The 19,364-nt window shown below is 42.2% G+C and overlaps 1 protein-coding gene across 3 annotated transcripts in view; it reads left to right on the top strand.

Annotated features, from left to right (window-relative positions):
• LOC117348933 (NADPH--cytochrome P450 reductase) overlaps positions 1-19,364 on the top strand; it is a 154,590-nt gene that overhangs the window by 73,470 nt on the left and 61,756 nt on the right. For all 3 annotated transcript variants that reach the window (XM_033921602.1, XM_033921603.1, XM_033921604.1), the window contains 2 exons: positions 13,197-13,325; positions 16,170-16,319. In XM_033921602.1, coding sequence (XP_033777493.1) covers positions 13,197-13,325; positions 16,170-16,319 — 279 coding nt within the window. The remainder of the gene's footprint in view (positions 1-13,196; positions 13,326-16,169; positions 16,320-19,364) is intronic.

Here is a 19,364-nt window from a genome sequence, read left to right as displayed (position 1 = left end):
TCAACCAATCGGAGGTCATCTGCAAATTTATTACCAACGTTAGACTATGATAATGATCAATTCCTGGGTTTTTAAAGTAATCAAGTACAGTTACTCTCTCCATACCTCCAAATCATCCACAGAGAGTTCTCTTTCAACCACCAGCAGAAGTCACTTCTTCGGGAAACTGAGGCCTTGTTTCATCTAAATACCATAGTCCTTCCCTCCCCCCAAAAATCAGGATTTCTACCCCAGGTATTTTCTTGTCCCAAAGAAGATGGGAGATATGTGCCCCATCCTTGACCTTCGACATCTCAACAAGTTTCTAGTAAAAGAAAAATTTTGAATGTTATCTCTAAGAACTCTATATCCCCTGTTATATCACAACGATTGACTATGTTCTCTAAATCTCAAAGAGGCTTATACCCACATACTAATTCTTCTAGCTCACAGAAAATTTCTGTGGTTTCAAATTGCCAACCAACATTTTCAATACAAGGTCCTGCTCTTCGACTTGGCCTCCTCTCAAGGTCCTGCTCTTCGACTTGCTTTGTTGTTGTAGCAGCAGCTCTAAGAAATCAAGGGTTGCAAGTCTTTCCTTATCTTGACGATTGGCTGATAAAAGATGCTTCTCCACAAGGTGTGTGCGTGGCAACTCAGTCAACAATCCTTTTTCTTCAACATTTGGGGTTCGAGGTCAGCTTCCCCAAATTGCAACTTCAATCCTCTCACTCTTCAGTTTATAGGAGCCCTACTCAACACCATACAACTCAGAGCATTCCTAATACAGCAAAGACAAGACAACCTCATACAACTTTGCAATCAAGTTTTTCATCTTCCAACCATCTCAGCCAGACACATGAGACTCTTGGGTCACATGGCCTCTACAGTCCATGTTACTCCTTTCACGAGACTTCATCTCGGAACAGCTAGTGGTCTCAGGCTCTCAATCCTTTTTCCTAGAAGATTACTGTCACACAGTCATTTCATCAGTCTCTTCAGTGGTGGATGAATTCTTCCAATCTTTCCAAAGGACTCTTATTTCAAATACCGCTGCATCGGAAAATTCTGACCATGGACTCTTCCATGTATGCATTGGGTGCTCATCTGGATGGCCTCCAGACACAGGGTCACTGATCTGTTCCAGAACAGAAACTCCATATCAATCTCTTGGAACTCAGAGCAGTCTGCAATGCTCTGAAAACATTTCAACACAGTATATCCAATCATGTACTCTTTGTTCGCACAGATAAACAAATGGTGATGAATTATATGAACAAACAAGGAGGCACGGGTTCTCTATCTCTCTGTCAAGAGGCCGAGAAGATTTGGAACTGGGCAATTCCTTGGAACATCATTTTGAAAGCGGTCTATTTTCAATGAGAACAAAACATTCTTGCCGACAAACTCAGCAAATATCTTCAACCACACGAGTTGGATGCTTCACTCCAAGGTTTTACACCAGGTTCCCCTTTGGGGAACTCCTCAGAAAGACCTGTTTGCATCCCACATCAGTCACAGACTGCCTCAATTCTGTTCCAGACAATACTCTTCTCATCGGATGTAGGCAGATGCTATACTCCTCTATACATTCCCTCCAATTCCACTCATCAAGATACTGGTCAAACTCAAGCAAGAGTCAGCTATCGTGATTCTAATAGCTCCTCAGTGGCCCAGGCAACCATGGTTTTCCCTCCTGCTTCAACTCACAGTGAAAGATCCAATAACCCTGAAGATTTTCTCATCTCTTCTCACTCAAGACCAGATTCTCAAAATGTTAGCGCCATCACTAAACTGTTTACCGACAGTTTATCCTGCATACATTTTAGTGGTGGATTATCAAAACAGATTAGCTCTGTCTTTAGTGAGCTTTCTAGCAGTCTCCAACAATGACATGCGAATGGGTTCTTCAACATTGAAATGAGCCCTCCGCTAGATTCTTAAAAAAATGCCAAACCATTTTCTAAAAGCAGTGTCGGCTTTTGGCAACAAAAATAAGCGACTGGTCCAGGGGTGCCGGTACAGGCATGGTAGCATCAGACTGCATATTGTGATGCAGCGGGAGAGACGCCCATTATCTCCTGCTGCATCACAACTCCCCTCCCCTGCAGTGGCAGCATCCCCCCTCCCCCCCACTGCTGCGGGAGAGATGTATATTCTCTCCCGCCGCAAATAACCCCTCCTGCAGCGGGAAAGATGCCTATTCCTGCCACAAACAACATCCCCCCTTGCAGTGGGAGAGATACCGATTCTCTCCTGCCTCTAACAACCCTCCCTTGCAGCGGGAGAAATGCCCATTCTCTCCCACCAAAAACAACTCTTCCCTGCCGTGGCGACTTCCCCCCCCCCCCTTTGCAACGGGAGAGATGCTGATTCTCTCCTGCTTCAAACAACCCCCCCCCTTGCAGAGGGAGTGATCTGCACTCTCTCCCCCCACCTCCGACAACCCCTCTTACCTCCATGTAGATGTTTGACCAGAGGGATGTGGATTCCCTCCAACCAGCTGGCCCGCTGCTTCAAAATGGGCCTTCCCCTCCCCTGGTGCATCCTAGGAGGGGCCTTTTACAACCTGGCCCAATCAGAGCTTCAGGCCCCTCACTGGATACATCGGGGAGAGGCCTTAAACAACTTGGTCAATCAGAGCCTCAGGCCCCTTCTCGATGCATCCGGGGTGAGGCATGAGGCTCTGATTGACCCAGGTTGTATAAGGACCCAGGTTATATAAGGCCCCTGATAAGGTGGTTCTCCATTCTCATCCAAAATTCCTACCAAAAGTGGTCTTAGAGTTTCATTTCAACCAGTTTATTGTGTTACCAGTTTTCTTTCCAAATCTCGATCCATACCCTGGTGAGACAGCTCTTCATTCATTGGACTGTAAGCGAGCCTTGGCTTATTATTTACAAAGGACTCAGTCTCACAGAACATCTCCTCAACTGTTCATCTCCTTTGACCTAAATAAGTTTTCAAGTTTCAAGTTTATTAGGTTGCTTGTTGAATCGCTTAATCAGATTTCTAAGCGATGTACAATAAAATATACACATAAGAAAACGAAAACATTACATACAATTTATCAATTATAACAAAAACAAAGGGAAAGAGGGAGAGAAATACATTTTTTATAGTAAAGAAAGAACATACAGGGAAAACACATAAGGAAATTAAAAAATGAGTGAAAAATAATTAACTAGAGTAACACTGTATAATAAAATTTAATTAATTTGCAAATGCGTCTTTAAACAAGAAGGTTTTTAATTCGCTTTTAAATTTCCCAAACACTTTCTCCCCCCGTAAAAACATAGGAAGCGCATTCCAGATCTGGGGAGCTGTACATGAGAAGATAAATTGTCTTCTTGTGCCGATTACTTTTAACGTAGGAATTGATAAAAGATTCCGTTCACTAGATCTTAAAGTTCTTTTAACAGAATATGGAATAAGTAGCCTGAATAAAAATGCTGGAGTCTTATTTTCTAATGTTTTAAAGATAATAGTACATAATTTGTGTGTAATTCTGTGTATGACTGGAAGCCAATGAGCCTTTTTAAGGAGTGGTGTCACATGATCGAATTTTTTAGATTTTGTTATTAATTTAATAGAAGCATTTTGAATAATTTGTAAACGTTTAATTTCTTGTAACGTAATTCCTGTAAATAATGAATTGCAGTAATAGACTGGGCAAGCCTATAACCAAGAGAACTATTTCCACATGACTGGCGGCTTCTATTTCTTTTTGCTATGCTCAGGCTGGGCTGCAGCTAGGGGGCCATGTCACATAAGATTTTCTGCTGCTGGGTCAGACCAGTGGTCCATCGTGCCCAGCAGTCCGAGCTATGGCAGCTTCAGTTGCATTTTTGCATTCCACTCCCATTGATAAAATCTGCAAAGCAACTATTTGGTCCTCAGTGCATACCTTCACCTCTCACTACTGTCTGGAATCTTTTTCCAGATGTGATACTCACTTCAGTCAAGCAGTTTTACAAAATGTATTCTCTTAATTGGCCAACTCTCCCTCCATCCCTTTTCAGTAAGCTAGGGAGTCCCATTTGTGAGAATATGCTGCTTACTTGTCCTAGGATAAAGTACAGTTACTTAACGTAACAGGTGTTATCCGAGGACAGCAGGCAGATATTCTCACAACCCACCCTCCTCCCCTTGTTGGCTTCTTAGCTTGCTTTTGGAACTGGGGAGCCTCGGCGGGTGGGAAGGCGCATGCATGGTGCGGGCAGTCGTGAAGTTTTTTCATACTTAGTAACAGTTCATTTGTCAGACTGTCCGTACTGAGCTCCGTGGATGACGTCACCCCATTTGTGAGAATATCTGCCTGCTGTCCCCGGTTAACACCTGTTAAGGTAAGTAACTCTGCTTTCTCTGAGCAGCCTTTCTTAACCTTTTCAGATAATTTTGCCTGTCTTCCTCTTTCTGTGATGTTTTTTAGTTTATGAAAGCTAACCTCTTTTCCAGTGCAATAGGTGAGACATTCTAGAGTATACAGTAGGGTTATTTCCTTTTAGCCGCATACTGCAAAAGGAATCCACTCTGGATTTTTCACTTTGCCTCTGTTGTATTTCACTGGGCTCTCTAGCTCCTCCCTCATTTCTTTCCTTCTGCAAGCATGACTGCAGATGTGTTTGTTCTGCTCTCCCCATTTTATTATTTTTAATTCAATATATTTCATCCCTCTTTTGGGTAATTTGGTGCTTGGAGTGATTTTAAATCTCTGCCTGCTTGAGAATTCACAGACTTTGGTCTGTAGCTGGCAGGCCAATCCCACTGGGTACCTCTGAGCATTGCACTCTATATACTGATGTCTTTTCTCCACTTTTGTTAATGCATGAGGCAGCGATTTGAACTCCTTTAGAAGAGAGTATAGGGCTTAAATTTGAAGATTGATTTTTAACTACCTCAATATTGACTGGGTGAATGTAACATCAGGACATTCTAGGGAGATAAAATTGAGAAATGCTTTATGGAGAAGCTAGTTCAGGAACTAAGAAGAGGTGATGCAATTCTAGATCTAGTTCTTTTTACATCAGAGATATTCAGTGGAGTATTCGTTGTCCGTTTCCACTTCCATTTGTACAGATTTGATATAATCCCTGGAATAAGTTTGCACAGGAAACCCAATACAACAGCACTTAACTTTAAAAATGGTGACTATGATAGCAAGAGAAGAATGGTAAAAAAGAAACTTAGAGGTGTAGCTGCAAACATCAAAAATATATATCAGGCGTGGATGTTGTTCAAAAATATCATCCTGAAAGCCCAGACTAGTTATATTCCATGTTTTTAAAAAAGGAGGAAGGAAGACCAAAAGGCGGCCATTGTGATTAATGAGTGAGGTGAAGGAAGCTATTAGAGCTAAAAGAGAATCCTTCAGAAAGTGGAAGAAGCAGCCGACTGAAAATAATTGTAAACAGCACAAGAAAAGCAATGTGCTAATAAGGACGGTGAAGAGAGACTTTGAAAAGAAAATTGCGCTAGAAGCAAAAACACGTAGTAAAAACATTTTTAGGTATATTAATATTAAAAATAAGCCGGGAAAAGAATCAGTTGAACTTCTAGATGACCAAGGGATGAAAGTGCTCTCAGGGAAGACAAGGCCATAGCGGAGAGATAAAATGAATAGTTTGTCTCGATCTTCACCAGGCAAGATATGGGGGAGTTACCGGTGCCAGATATGGTATTCAATTCTGATGATTTGGAGAAATTCAAACAAGTCTCTGTAACACTGGAAAGATTTAATGGGTCAATTTGACAAACTGAAGAGTAGCAAATCACCTGGACTACATGGTATACATCTCAGAGTGCTGATAGAATTGAAAAATGAACTTGTTAGGTGAAAACTCATAACAATTTTTTTAGGTACATTAGAAGCAGAAAACCTGTGAGGGACTTCCAGAAAGCATTTGACAAAGTCCCACACGAAAGACTTCTCAGAAAACTACAAAGCCATGGCATAGAGGGAGATATACAAAGATGGATAGGCAAATGGCTGGATAACAGGAAGCAGAGAGTGGGCATTAATGGGAAGTTCTCCGACTGGGAGAAAGTGACTAGTGGTGTACCCCAGGGCTCGGTACTTGGGCCGATCCTTTTTAATATTTATATCAATGACCTGGAAAACGGAACATCCAGTGAGATCATCAAGTTTGCAGACGACACAAAACTCTGCCGGGCAATCAGATCGCAGGAGGACAGTGAGGAACTCCAGAGAGATTTGTGTCGGTTAGAAAAGTGGGCGGAGAAATGGCAGATGAAGTTCAACGTGGAGAAATGCAAGGTAATGCATTTAGGCAGTAAAAATAAGGAATACGAGTACAGAATGTCAGGTGCAACTCTGGGAAAAAGTGAACAAGAAAGGGATCTGGGTGTACTGATAGATAGGACCCTGAAGCCGTCGGCACAATGCGCGGCAGCGGCAAAGAAGGCAAATAGAATGTTGGGCATGATAAAGAAAGGAATCTCAAGTAGATCGGAGAAAGTTATAATGCCGCTTTATAGGGCAATGGTCAGACCCCACTTGGAATACTGTGTCCAACATTGGTCTCCCTACCTAAAGAAAGATATAAAACTGCTGGAGAGGGTGCAGAGACGAGCGACTAAACTGGTGAAGGGTATGGAGAAACTGGAATATGAGGATCGACTTAAAACACTGGGATTGTTCTCCCTTGAGAAGAGGAGACTGCGTGGGGATATGATCGAGACCTTCAAAATACTGAAAGGAATCGACAAAATAGAGCAGAGATTATTTACATTGTCCAATTTGACACGGACAAGAGGACATGAAATGAAGCTAAGGGGGGACAAGTTCAGGACTAATATCAGGAAGTTCTGCTTCACACAGAGAGTGGTTGACATCTGGAATACTCTCCCAGGAGAGATTATTGCAGAATCGACAGTCCTAGGCTTCAAAAGCAAACTAGATGCATATCTCCTTGAGAGAGGCATATAAAGATATGGTTGGCTATAAAATAAGCCAGGTGTATACCTGGCAGGGCCTCCGCGTGTGCGGATCGCCGGACTTGATGGACCGAAGGTCTGATCCGGAGATGGCGCTTCTTATGTTCTTATGTTCTTATGTTCTTATGAATCCGTGGGACCGTTGGATGATCAAGAAGCAAAAGGGACACACAGGGATGATAAGGCCATAGCGGAGACTGAATTCTTTACTTCGTTCTTTATGGAAGAAGATGTAAGAGATTAACTGAACCGGAAATGGTTTTCAAGGGCGAAGATGCGGAGGAACTGAAAAATCTCGGTGACTCTGGAAGATGTACTAAGCCAAATCGACAAGTTAAAAAGTGATAAATCACCTGGACCGGATAGTATACATCCCAGGGTACTAAAATAACTCAAATATAAAATTGCTGACCTGCTGTTAGTGATTTGTAACCTGTCGCTAAAATCATCTGTAGTACCTGAAGATTGGAGGGTAGCCAATGTTAACACCAATTTTTAAAAAGGGTTCCAGGGGAGATCTGGGAAATTGCAGACCAGTAAGCCTGCCGGGCAAAATAGTGAAAACAATTATAAAAAATAAAATTGTAGAACATGTAGACAAACATGATTTAATAAGACAGAGTATGGGTTCAGCAAGGGAGACCTTGCCTCACCAGTTTGCTCGTCTTCTTTGAAGGTGTGAATAAACATGTGGATAAAGGTGAGCCAGTTGATGATGCGTATCTAGAGTTTCAGAAAGCTTTTGACAGGCTCATGAGAGGCTCATGAGAAAATTAAAGAGTCATAGGATAGGAGGCAAAGTTCAGTTCTGGATTAGGAATTGGTTATTGGATAGAAAACAGAGGTAGGGTTAAATAATAATAATAATAACTTTTATTTTGTATACCGCCATACCCAGAGAGTTCTAGGCGGTTCACAACAATTAATTAAGATTACAAGCGAAGATAACATTGGAATTAACAATTTTTGGAATGTACATGTCATTGAAGTTGACAGGAATATACAAGAGTGTAGAATAGGAGGGTAAAATTTTTTTATTTACAGGGAAAAAATACCGGTCAGAGAAGTTAATTGGTTTGGTGGGTACAGTAGGGGGGGGGGGGGAAGGTGGAGGTTCATGTGTATTGAAGGGAGTAGAAGCAGCGAGTGGGAGTGTTACGGGTTCTGCCTGTGGAATAAGTGAGTTTTGATTTTTTTTTCTGAAGTCAAGGTAGGTGGGGGCGTCAAGTACAATTTCGGCAAGTTTAGTTTGGCCGCCTGGAAGGAGAAGGTTTTGTCAAGGAATGGCCATTTTTCTCAATGGAGGAGAGTAAACGGTGGTGTGCTGAAGGGATCTGTACAGGGACTGGTGCTATTTAACTTATTTATAAATGATTTTGAAATTGGAGTGATGAATGAGGTGATTAAATTTGCAGATGGCATTAAACTGTTCAAAGTTGTTAAAACGCATGCAGAATGCAGATTGAAAAGAATTGCAAGCAGACCGTAGGAAATTGGAAGACTGGATGTCCAAGTGACAGATGAAATTTAATGTGGACAAATGCAAAGTGATGCACATTGGGAAGAATAACCCAAATCACAGTTACCAAATGCTAGGGTCCACCTTGGGAGTTAGTGCCCAAGAAAAGAATCTGGGTTTCATTGTAGACAATACAATGAAACCTGCCCAATGTATGGCGGCAGCCATATATAAGTCACAGACTGTGCAAGTCTGTCCAGTGCCAATCTTAGTTCTTCAATAAATACCCATTATTTTCTTATTAGAGATCCTCTGTGTTCATCTCATGCTTTTTTGAACTCTTATGGATTTCCTCTCCACTACGTCCCTCAGGAGGGCATTCCAGGCATCAACTACCCTCTCCGTAAAAAATAATTTCCTAACATTACTCTTAAGCCTTCCACCCCTCAACCTCAAATTATGCCCTTTGGTTTTACCATTTTCCTTTCTCTAGAAAATATTTTGTTCTGCGTTGATACCTTCAAGTATTTGAACATCTGAATCATATCTCCCCTGTCTGAACTCTTAGAGATCAGACTCCACAGGTGACCCTTGAGGGGAGGAATGCTGGCCTAGTATCTAACCTTCAGCAAGCCTGGTTCTGCCTCTGCCCAACCATCCTCCCCACAGCCCACCCATCCCTAGGCTCAAATTACTCTAATACTACTCTTAAATTACCCTCCACAAATCCCCAGCTGATCTTAAGAAGGACAATCTCCACAGAATTGAAACATACCAGTCTAACATTCCTAGTATCTTAATAGGATTTAATTGAGCAGCTCAATAATAAGATACAGACAAGTCCAGCAGCAAGAAGAAAGCTATCCAGTCTTTTGTATCCAGTGTCACATGTATTATTATCTTCCAGTTGGTGAGAAATTATATGTGTGTGCTCACTGCAAAGAGCTCCTGGCTCTCAAAGAATGAATCGGTTCCCTTGAGGCTAGAGTTGCAGACTTTGAAGAGCTGAAGGAGACGGAAAGGTACATAAAGGAGACCTACAGAGAAGTTGTAGAGAAGTCCCACCTCCAGTCTGGCAGCTCCTGTGCTGTCTTCGAGGAGGGAGGTCTCCTAAAAGGAGAACATAAGAATAGCCGTACTGGGTTAGATCAAAGGTCCATGAAGCCCAGAAGCCCGTTCTCACAGTGGCCAATCCAGGTCACTAATACCTGGCCAAAACCCAAGGAGTAGCAACATTCCATGCTACCGATCCAGGACAAGCAGTGGTTTCCTCCATGTCTTTCTCAATAACAGAGTATGGACTTTTCCTCCAGGAATTTGTCCAAATCTTTCTTTAAACCAGCAACACTATCTGCTGTTAGCACAACCTCTGGCAATGCGTTCCAGAGCTTATCTATTCTCTGAATGAAAAAATTTTTTCTTCCTATTGGTTTTAAAAGTATTTCCCTGTAACTTCGAGTGTTCCCTAGTCTTTGTAATTTTTGACGGAGTGAAAAATTGATCCACTTATACCCATTCTACTCCACTCAGGATTTTGTAGACTTACTGGGTCCCAACAATGGTCCATCTAGCCCAGAATCCTGTCTTCGCAGAGGCCAATCCAAGCCACAAGTACCTGGCAAAAACCCAAATACTCAAACTGCAAACACGGATCAAATTAGCCAAATGGGGGTCTAGGATAACTTGTATTACCTTTATTATAATTTTTCTTTTGCACCTAAAGTGCTTTAAATTGTGAATGGTTTAATTTGTTAACCCACTTATTTTAAACATGTAAACAGTAACCTAATTTAAAGATACAACTCATCCCCAGACTCTATAATGAGGTTAAAGTATCATAAATATGCATAATTTTCAGTAAAGAGACTTCTTATAACCTAGATGTTATTTCAAGTCTTCATTCTGAAAGCATATGATGTAATCATCTACTTCAAAACCTCCTTCCTACCCATAAATTTATTTATTTATTTATAAATTTATTAAAATATTTATTGAAATATTTATTAATGGAATGGATAAAAATCCAACCAACTATCTGGGGAGGACAATTTTTAAATTATTAAACTTCATCAATATGTGTTTTATTCTGAATATATACTTTATACAAGAGCAACAACACTTATCTTAGTGGCTTTCCAGCCAGAGCCAACGTTGGGGTACCATGAACTGCCCGACGCTCACACTCAATTTAGAGCGTTTCAGCTAATGAAAAGCCTTCTTCGGGGGACAATGTTGCTGTTGTGCCACTTGCCTTCCAAACTTGTGGACCTTCTTGCCTAACCCAAATACTAGCTACCATCCCATGTCTTTCTCAACAGCAGTCTATGGACTTTTCCTCCAGGAATTTGTCCAAATCTTTTTTAAATCCAGCTACATTAACTGCTCTTACCACATCTTCTGGCAACACGTTCCAGAGCTTGACTATTCTTTGAGTGAAAAAATATTTCCTCCTATTGGTTTTAAAAGTATTACTCTTAACTTCATCAAGTGCCGCAGGGGTCTATACTGGGATCGGTGCTATTTAACTTATTTATAAATGATCTGGAAATTAGAATGATGAGTGAGGTGATTAAATTTGCAGATGACACTAAACTGTTTAAAGTTGTTAAAACGCATGCGGATTGTGAAAAACTGCAGGCGGACCTTAGGAAATTAGAATATTGGGCATCGTTCCAATTTCCAGATCATTTATAAATAAGTTAAATAGCACCAGTCTTAGTACAAACCTCTGAGGCATTCCACTATTTACTATCCTCCATTGAGAAAAATGACCATTTAACCCTACCCTCTGCTTTTTATCCGATAACCAATTCCTAATCCACAACTGAACTTTCCCACCTTTCCCATGACACTTTAATTTTCTCAGTAGCCTCTCGTTAGGAACTTTATCAAAAGCTTTCTGAAAATCTAGATATACTATATCAACCAGCTCACCTTTATCCACATGTTATTCACCATTTATCGTTCCATGATGCGACCTCATCTGGAGTATTGCGGTCAATTCTGGTCTCTTTATCTCAAGAAAGATATAGCGGCACTAGAAAAGGTTCAAAAAAGAGCGAACAAGATGATAAAGGGGATGGAACACCTCTCATATGAGGAAAGACTAAAAAGTTTAGGACTCTTCATCTTGGAAAAGAGAAAGCTGAGGGGAGATATGATTGAAATGTACAAAATAATGAGTGAAGTAGAACGAGTACAAGTGGATCGATTTTTCACTCTGTGAACAATTACAAAGAGTAAGGGACACTTGAGGTTACAGGGAAATACTTTTAAAACAATAGGAGGAATTTTTTTTTCACTCAGAAGAGACTAGTTAAGCTCTGGAACACACTGCTAGAGGTTGTGGTAAGAGCAGATAGCGTAGCTGGTTTTAAAATAGATTTGGACAATTTCCTGGAGGACTTTAAGTCCATAGTCTGTTATTGAGAAAGACATGGGGGAAGCCACTGCTTGCCCTGGTTCGTAGTATGGAATGTTGCTACTTTGGGTTTTGGCCAGGTACTAGGGTCCTGGATTAACTACCGTGAGGATGGGCTACTAGGCTTGATGGACCATTGGTCTGACCCAGTAAGGCTATTCTTATGTTCTTATGTCATCCAGCTGTGGGAATATTTGGCCTGCTCTGCTTGGAGGACAGGGGGAGATATGATTCAGACGTTCAAATATGATTCAGATGTTCAAATACTTAAAAGATATTAACGTAGAACAAAATCTATTTCAGATAAAGGAAAATGGTAAAACCAGAGGGCATAATTTGAGGTTGAGAGGTGGTGATTCAAATATAATGTTAGGAAATTCTTCTTTATGGAGAGGGTTGTTGATGCATGGAATGCGCTCCTGAGAAAGGTGGTGGAGAAGAAAACGGTGAGAGTTCAAATAAGCGTAGGATGAACACAGAGGATCTCTAATCGGAAAATAATGGGTATACATTGAAGGAACTAAAGCCAGTACTGGGCAGGCTTGCACGGTCTGTGTCCTTTATATGGATATTCAGTTGAAGACGGGCTGGGGATGGTTTCAATGGCTGAGTTGGTTAAGATGGGCTGGAGTGAACTTTGATGGAGACTCCAGTAGATGGAACCTAAGCACACTACTGGGCAGGGCTCTGGGTTTCTGGCCCAGAAATATCTAAGAAAAGGACATTTAAACTAAATTAATTTATGGAGCATGTTTGGTTGGGCAGACTGGATGGCCCACTCGGGTCTTTATCTGCTGTCATTTACTATGTTACAGGTAAGAAGCTTTGCCGTTTTAAAAATTCCTTAAGGAAAAAGTACCCACAAACACTGCACTGTTTCTTTGTGTGGTACCCTTTTTTGCCAACTTACACAATGAGCATATGTAAGCAGGTGACGAATACAGAGGGCATCTTTCAGAATGATCATTTTTAAAGAAAGAACTTGGAAAATTTCTCTCTCCATGTATAAAATGAAAGTGAAGGACGTATTGCACTTGTAATATTACTTTCAGTGGTAGCTATAGGTCGGACTTAAAACATCAATTCTAGTTTGAGTCCCTTTTTGTCGATGGTTGTTATTGTTATGACCTCTTTCTCTGCTCTTTTCTCATCCAGTTCCCTTTATGGCTGCCATTAAACAAGATGTATGCCTTTAGCAATAGTTTTGGGCCTAGTGAAGAAAACTCAATTTTTCTCTGTTTGTTCTGTATAAGCTTTTGACCAGGGAATTTTTCCATAATTGAATGCAAAATGTTAGTGGAAGCAAAAATGATACTGAAAACTGCAGAATGGTGCCTTCTAATTTTAAACCCATCTTCCCCCTCCTTTTTTCTTTTGTAGGGGAAAAACATTGTGGTATTTTATGGCTCCCAAACAGGAACAGGAGAAGAATTTGCAAACCGTCTTTCAAAAGATGCCCATCGTTACGGCATGCAAGGCATGTCCGCTGACCCTGAGGAGTATGAAATGGTACATAAAATGTCCTGATCAAATAATTTTAAGATGCTCTGTGCTTGGATTATATTGTAGTGATCACACTTAATATCTTGTATATTTTCCATATGTGTTAGAATGTTGGCTCTCTTCAAATCTGACTCTTTGGTCAGCTTTATTGCCCCCAATTTTATTTTCCACCTACTTTAGCACCAGGAAAAGAGAAAGTACCTGTATATATTATATAAACCACTTTGGTTGTGCCACGAAAGGGCAGAATATCAAAAATCTAATAAACTTTAGTAAGAAAACTAGTTAAGAGGATGACTGATTAGAAGATGCTATGGATATCATTTTTCCTCTCATAGGTGCACATATTTTAATGATGAGTCATTAGGTTTGTCCAGGTCAGAGAGGACATTTGTTTTTGGTATTAATTGGCTGTGGTTTATAGGGAAGACTGGAAAGTGGTGAATATTACGCCGATCTTCAAGAAAGGTTTGAGGGGAGATCCGGAAAACTACAGACCGGTGAGTCTGACCTCGATACCGGGAAAGATGGTTGAGGCACTGATAAAGGACTGCATCATTGATCACCTTGACGGACACAATCTGATGAGGACCAGCCAGCACGGCTTCAGTAAAGGAAGATCTTGCTTGACGAACTTGCTGCACTTCATCAAAGGAGTAAACAGGCAGATAGACAAGGGTAACCCAGTGGACATTGTATATCTGGATTTTCAGAAGGCGTTCGACAAGGTCCTGTATGAACGACTACTTCGAAAAATTGCAAGCCATGGAATCGAGGGTGAAATACTCACATGGATTAAAAACTGACTGGCAGATAGGAAACAGAGAGTGGAGGTAAATGGACAGTACTTGGACTGAAAAAGCATCACGAGTGGAGTGCCGCAGGGTTTGGTGCTTGGACCCGTGCTCTTCAACATATTTATAAACAACCAGGAAATTGGTACAAGGTGATTAAATTTGCAGATGATATGAAGTTATTCAGAGTAGTGAAGACAACAGAAGGATTGCGAAGACCTGCAATGTGACATAAACATGCATGAGAAATGGGCTGCGACATGGCAAATGAGGTTTAAAATGGATAAGTGTAAGGTGATGCATGTCGGTAACAAAAATCTTATACACAAATACAAGATGTCAGGTGCAGTACTCGAAGAGACCCCCCAGGAAAGAGACTTAGGAGTACTGGTCGACAAGTCAATGAAGCCGTTCATGCAATGTGCGGCGGCAGCAAAAAGGGTGAACAGAATGCTAGGAATGATTAAGAAGGGGATCACGAATTGATCGGAGAAGGTTATCATGCTGCTTTACTAGGCTATGGTATGCCCCCACCTGGAATACTGCGTCCAGCACTGGTCACCGTACATGAAGAAAGATACAGTGCTACTCGAAAGGGTCCAGAGAAGAGCGACTAAAATGGTTAAGGGGCTTGAAGAGTTGCCATACAGTGAGAGATTAGAGAAACTGGGCATTTTCTCCCTTAGCGGGGTTTTAAAATTTGGGGGATAATTTCCTAAAAGAAAAGTCCATAGGCTATTTATTCAGATGGCTTGGGAAAATCCACTGCTTATTCCTAGGATAAGTGGCATAAAATCTGTTTTACTACTTTATCTGCCATCATGTTTGTATGTTTCTATGTTACTTGAGATCTGGGTCAGCCACTATTAAAATTGGATGCTGGGTTTGATGGACCTTTGGTCTGTCCCAGTATGGTAATTCTTATGTTCTTATTTCCTCACCCTCTTATCCAAGCTAAAGGCATTCAAACTTGAGAAAGAAGATATTAGTTTTCTTTTCTTTAGGAATCCATTTAAAGCAGAATAGCTTGGGAAGTTCTTTTGTATATGGATAAAACTTCAGAGAGTTAGCTGATTGCATTAGGCTTGTAAACTACATGGACTTTTTCAAAAATATTTTAACTTTAGAAAAGTGCCCTCTTGTTCTCTCTACCTTGGAGAGAGTGAACAACCTGTCTTTATCTAGGAAATTGAGTCCAAATTAAATTAAAACTGAGCAACATATGGTCTGACCAAAGAACTTGGAAATCAGAAATTGAAATATTGTTTAAAATCATTTTAGGATTTCCTCTGTAATGTATAACTGTAGAAGATGACCAGGAATAGTCAAGGCTTGATTTAAAAAAAAAAAAAAAATACACTTTTAACTACATGATTATCATTTTTCTGTTCCTGGTGTAAATATCACCTAAAATCTGGTGTTTTATTTTTTTGTTTTTTTTTTTTTTTTGGGGGGGAGCGATTTACCTTTTTAAAAAAGTGGGATAACAAGAAAATATATATTTTAAAACTGTTACTGTTATAATTTTGTACTACCCCTTGTGATGGCACAAAAATGCTTTTTCTTCAGAGCTTCCCCATCTTATGTTTTTATACCTGTGACTAGTGCTGCCCGATTCACGATTCGAATCGGTTCACCAATTCACTTCAGATGAATCGATTTGAAGCGATTCAAAACAAAACAAAAATCAGCTTCCCGATTCGGACCCTCCCCCCTCGCCCCCTAAAGCAGGGGGGAGGGTCCGCAAACGTGAGCTAGGATTTAACAGAGAGAGGAAAAGTCTTTTTTGTTTGTTTATTTTGTTTACATCACAGCGCCAGTATGGTTAGGAGAAGGCAAAGGGGGTGAAGAGGCTATAAAATAAACCCACCAGGATGTTTGAAAGAACACCCAATTGGGCAGGAAAATCGAATCGAAAAACCAATTCAAGAGGCTGAATCGAATCAAAAAATTTTTTCCCTGAATCGGGCAGCACTACCTGTGACATTTCCAAATCAGATGGTTGTGTAGCTTTCAACGTGTGTGATGGTTTTCCCTGTGGTCTTTCTATTAACAGGCTGATCTAAGCCGCCTCACAGAGATCAGTAATTCCCTAGCTGTGTTCTGCCTGGCTACTTATGGAGAGGGAGATCCCACAGACAATGCTGAGGATTTCTATGACTGGTTGCAGGAGGCAGATACTGACTTGTCAGGCCTCAAGTTTGCGGTGAGAATGTCAAATTAACCATACTTCGGTTCTCCATAAAGTACTAGTGACAAAATAGGCAACTAGTCAAATATAGGAGCCACTGAGGCCAAAAGATGAACAGAGCAAGACAACTGAATCAGAAAAATGGAAGGATTGCCATGGCTGATCAGAACATTTATATATTTACACAATATGACTTATAAGTAAGGTTAAAAGTTGGAAGAGGGCCCGCCCGATGCAGCATCTTATTTCCCAGGCTCTCTCTCTCTGTGGGCAAGCAGCCACCAACAGATATAGAGGAAAGTGGTCACATCCAAGTTTATTAAAATTTGATATACCACTTTAAAATTGTCAAAGCAGTGTACATTACATTAAAAATATAAAATTGGTGACATATCATTAGTACTTAGAGTAGATACATGACACATCGAGCCACAAGGGAAGAAGGGTGGAGCTACAATCATTTATAGGAAAGAAGGAGAAAGGGAAACTATACTCTTCCTTAGTTATTATTTAATTGGGAGACGTCTGAGATTTTTTGGTCGGATGGGAAGTCATAAATTATAGGTGTCCTTAAACATGAAAGTTTTTAAGTTTGATTTAAATTTATTTATATTTTCCTCTTCTCTTAAATAGGCCGGGAAGGCAGAATTGCTGCAAGGAACGGGCAAACTCCAGAGCATAACTGTCCTGAATCACCTCCAGAACTCACTGATTGGATGTGATGTCTCCCCATTTTGAATAAAAATCCCTCAGCTGGGCGCTGGCAAAGAGTCATTGGGCAGGATGGGTGGTAGGAGATCCGTCGGTGGTGCTACTCGCACCTCGGTGGGCCCCACGAAAGGACTGCAAGCGCTAGAAGAACCTGCCTCTAGAGAGCCCAGGAGACTGAAAAGAGGCAGCCCCTCGACCAGGGCAGAAACCACTCCCATGAGCAGCGCCACCTCGAGCCAGCGGCCTAGGCCTATCCTCAGGCAAACAAGGCACTTTAGAATCAGTGAGAGTCTGAACCAACTTGTCCAGGTCCTCACCAAACAAGAAAGATCCTTTAAAAGGAAACTTTGTCAACTTAGCTTTGGATGCCGAATCCGCCAACCAAGCGCGAAGCTTCAAGGTACGGCGAGTTGCCACTGCAAACGCCAACGACTTGGCAGAAGCTCACAAGAGGTCATACATGGCATCTGAAAGAAAAGCACCACCCAATTCATTCTTTGCCACCTCGCACTTGAGCAATGCCCAATCCTCAGTTTTACAGTCAAGGACATGCTCGGCCCAGTGAAAATGCACCCGAGCTACCAGCCCACCCCACATCGCCGCTTGGACCGCCAGAGCTGTCACGACAAAACTCTGTTTAAGGAGGGACTCCAACTTGCGCTCCTCCAGGTCCTTCAAGGCTGCACCGCCCTCAACAAGCACAATATGCCTCTTAGAGATGGCCGAGACCACCGTGTCCACTACAGGTGACTTCAGAGTGTCCCTATCCCCTTCAGTAATGGGATACAAGCGGGTCATGGAGTGCACAAAACGAAAGGGAGCTTTCGGCACCTGCCACTGTGCGAGCATGATATCATGAATATCCTGATGCATAGGAAAAGAACAGGAAGCAGAGTGGATCCCCTTAAGTAAGGGGTCCACCGTACGCGGGGGCTCTGACACGGTGTCCTCAAAGTGCAAAACTGAGGAGACCTGAAGAATTAGCTCATGAAGGTCTTCCCACTGAAAAATGCGTACCACAGACGCATTTTCGCCAGCTGGGGAGTGTTCGAATCCCTCGCTGGCGAAATCTGACCCTCTAAGAGGATTCTGGAAATCTCCCCAAGGGTCCAGGTCCTCATCAATAACATCTTGCTCTTCTGGGCAAGAATCCTCATCCCAAGAGACCCTCAGGCATTTGGATGAATCCCTCGCTGGCGAAATCTGACCCTCTAAGAGGATTCTGGAAATCTCCCCAAGGGTCCAGGTCCTCATCAATAACATCTTGCTCTTCTGGGCAAGAATCCTCATCCCAAGAGACCCTCAGGCATTTGGATGAGAGAGTAGTAGAGGGAGGCAAAACCGCCGTTGTATGGGGCTGCACCGGGGAGGACGTTAAGGGTAAAAACCCCCCCGAGACCTCCGGAGTGGACACGGAACCTCCAGCTGCCAGCACATAAGCTTTACAAAGTGCTAACATAAATTCATGGGGAAAGACCCCCTGTGGCCCCAAGGGACTCCTTGCCCCAGCAGGAGACCCTGCCATATCTTGCCCCTGTATTTCCAGAACAGGGGGAAGGTCACCTGAGGTAACTGAAATGAAGGAGGTTACCACCAAAATTGGACCTGAAACCGACAAAATCGGAACTCCTGCGGCCTGTCGTGTCTGAAAAGCCTGGCGCTGAGGCTGAGGAACCAAACGACGTGAAAAGGGAATCCCCAGCCATCCCGGCGGCAAGGGAATCCTTTTCTTCCTGACCATTGGCAGCTGGGAAACCCTCTGCTCGGGCTTCCCCGCGATCCGAAGCCGACTTGCGAGGTACATGCGGCGGGGTACCCTGGCCGCCGGCATCCACTGATAGCAAGGCTACCCCACCGCTCTGGCCTGCACAACGCTTGCACAGGCTGGCCGTGAGTACCTCACGTCTGGAGCACAATGAACATTTTTTCCCTTTAAAAGTGCTCATTGTGCCGTAAAGCGCCCTAGCTGCAAGGAAAAATGCTGGTTAGTTGAGAAAACACAAAAAATAGGCAGTTTTAAGGGAAATGAGCCCTTTAGGCCAGCACACCTTAAGATTTTTTTCTTTAACTTAACCATAACAGACTCCACGGCTCTCAAAGCTGGAGGGCTGACCAACCAGGGAGTCAGGCCGCCGCCTGAGACACCTCTACAAAAATATGGGGAGGTGGGGGGAGGGACCCAGCACGAGACCCGCCGAATTTAACACCCCGAGGTTGGACGGATCCCCAAACAGGACCCGTTCAAGCTCTATCTGGCACAAAAGGGGAATCCAGGAGTCCAAAACAAAGTTCCAACAGTACTAAGAGGGGAGCCAATTTAGTTTTACCACCTGCTATGGAGACTGAGAC

The sequence above is a fragment of the Geotrypetes seraphini genome, chromosome 15 (assembly GCF_902459505.1).
Source record: "Geotrypetes seraphini chromosome 15, aGeoSer1.1, whole genome shotgun sequence".
NCBI lineage: Eukaryota > Metazoa > Chordata > Amphibia > Gymnophiona > Dermophiidae > Geotrypetes > Geotrypetes seraphini.
This window is presented reverse-complemented; position numbering and strand designations above follow the sequence as displayed.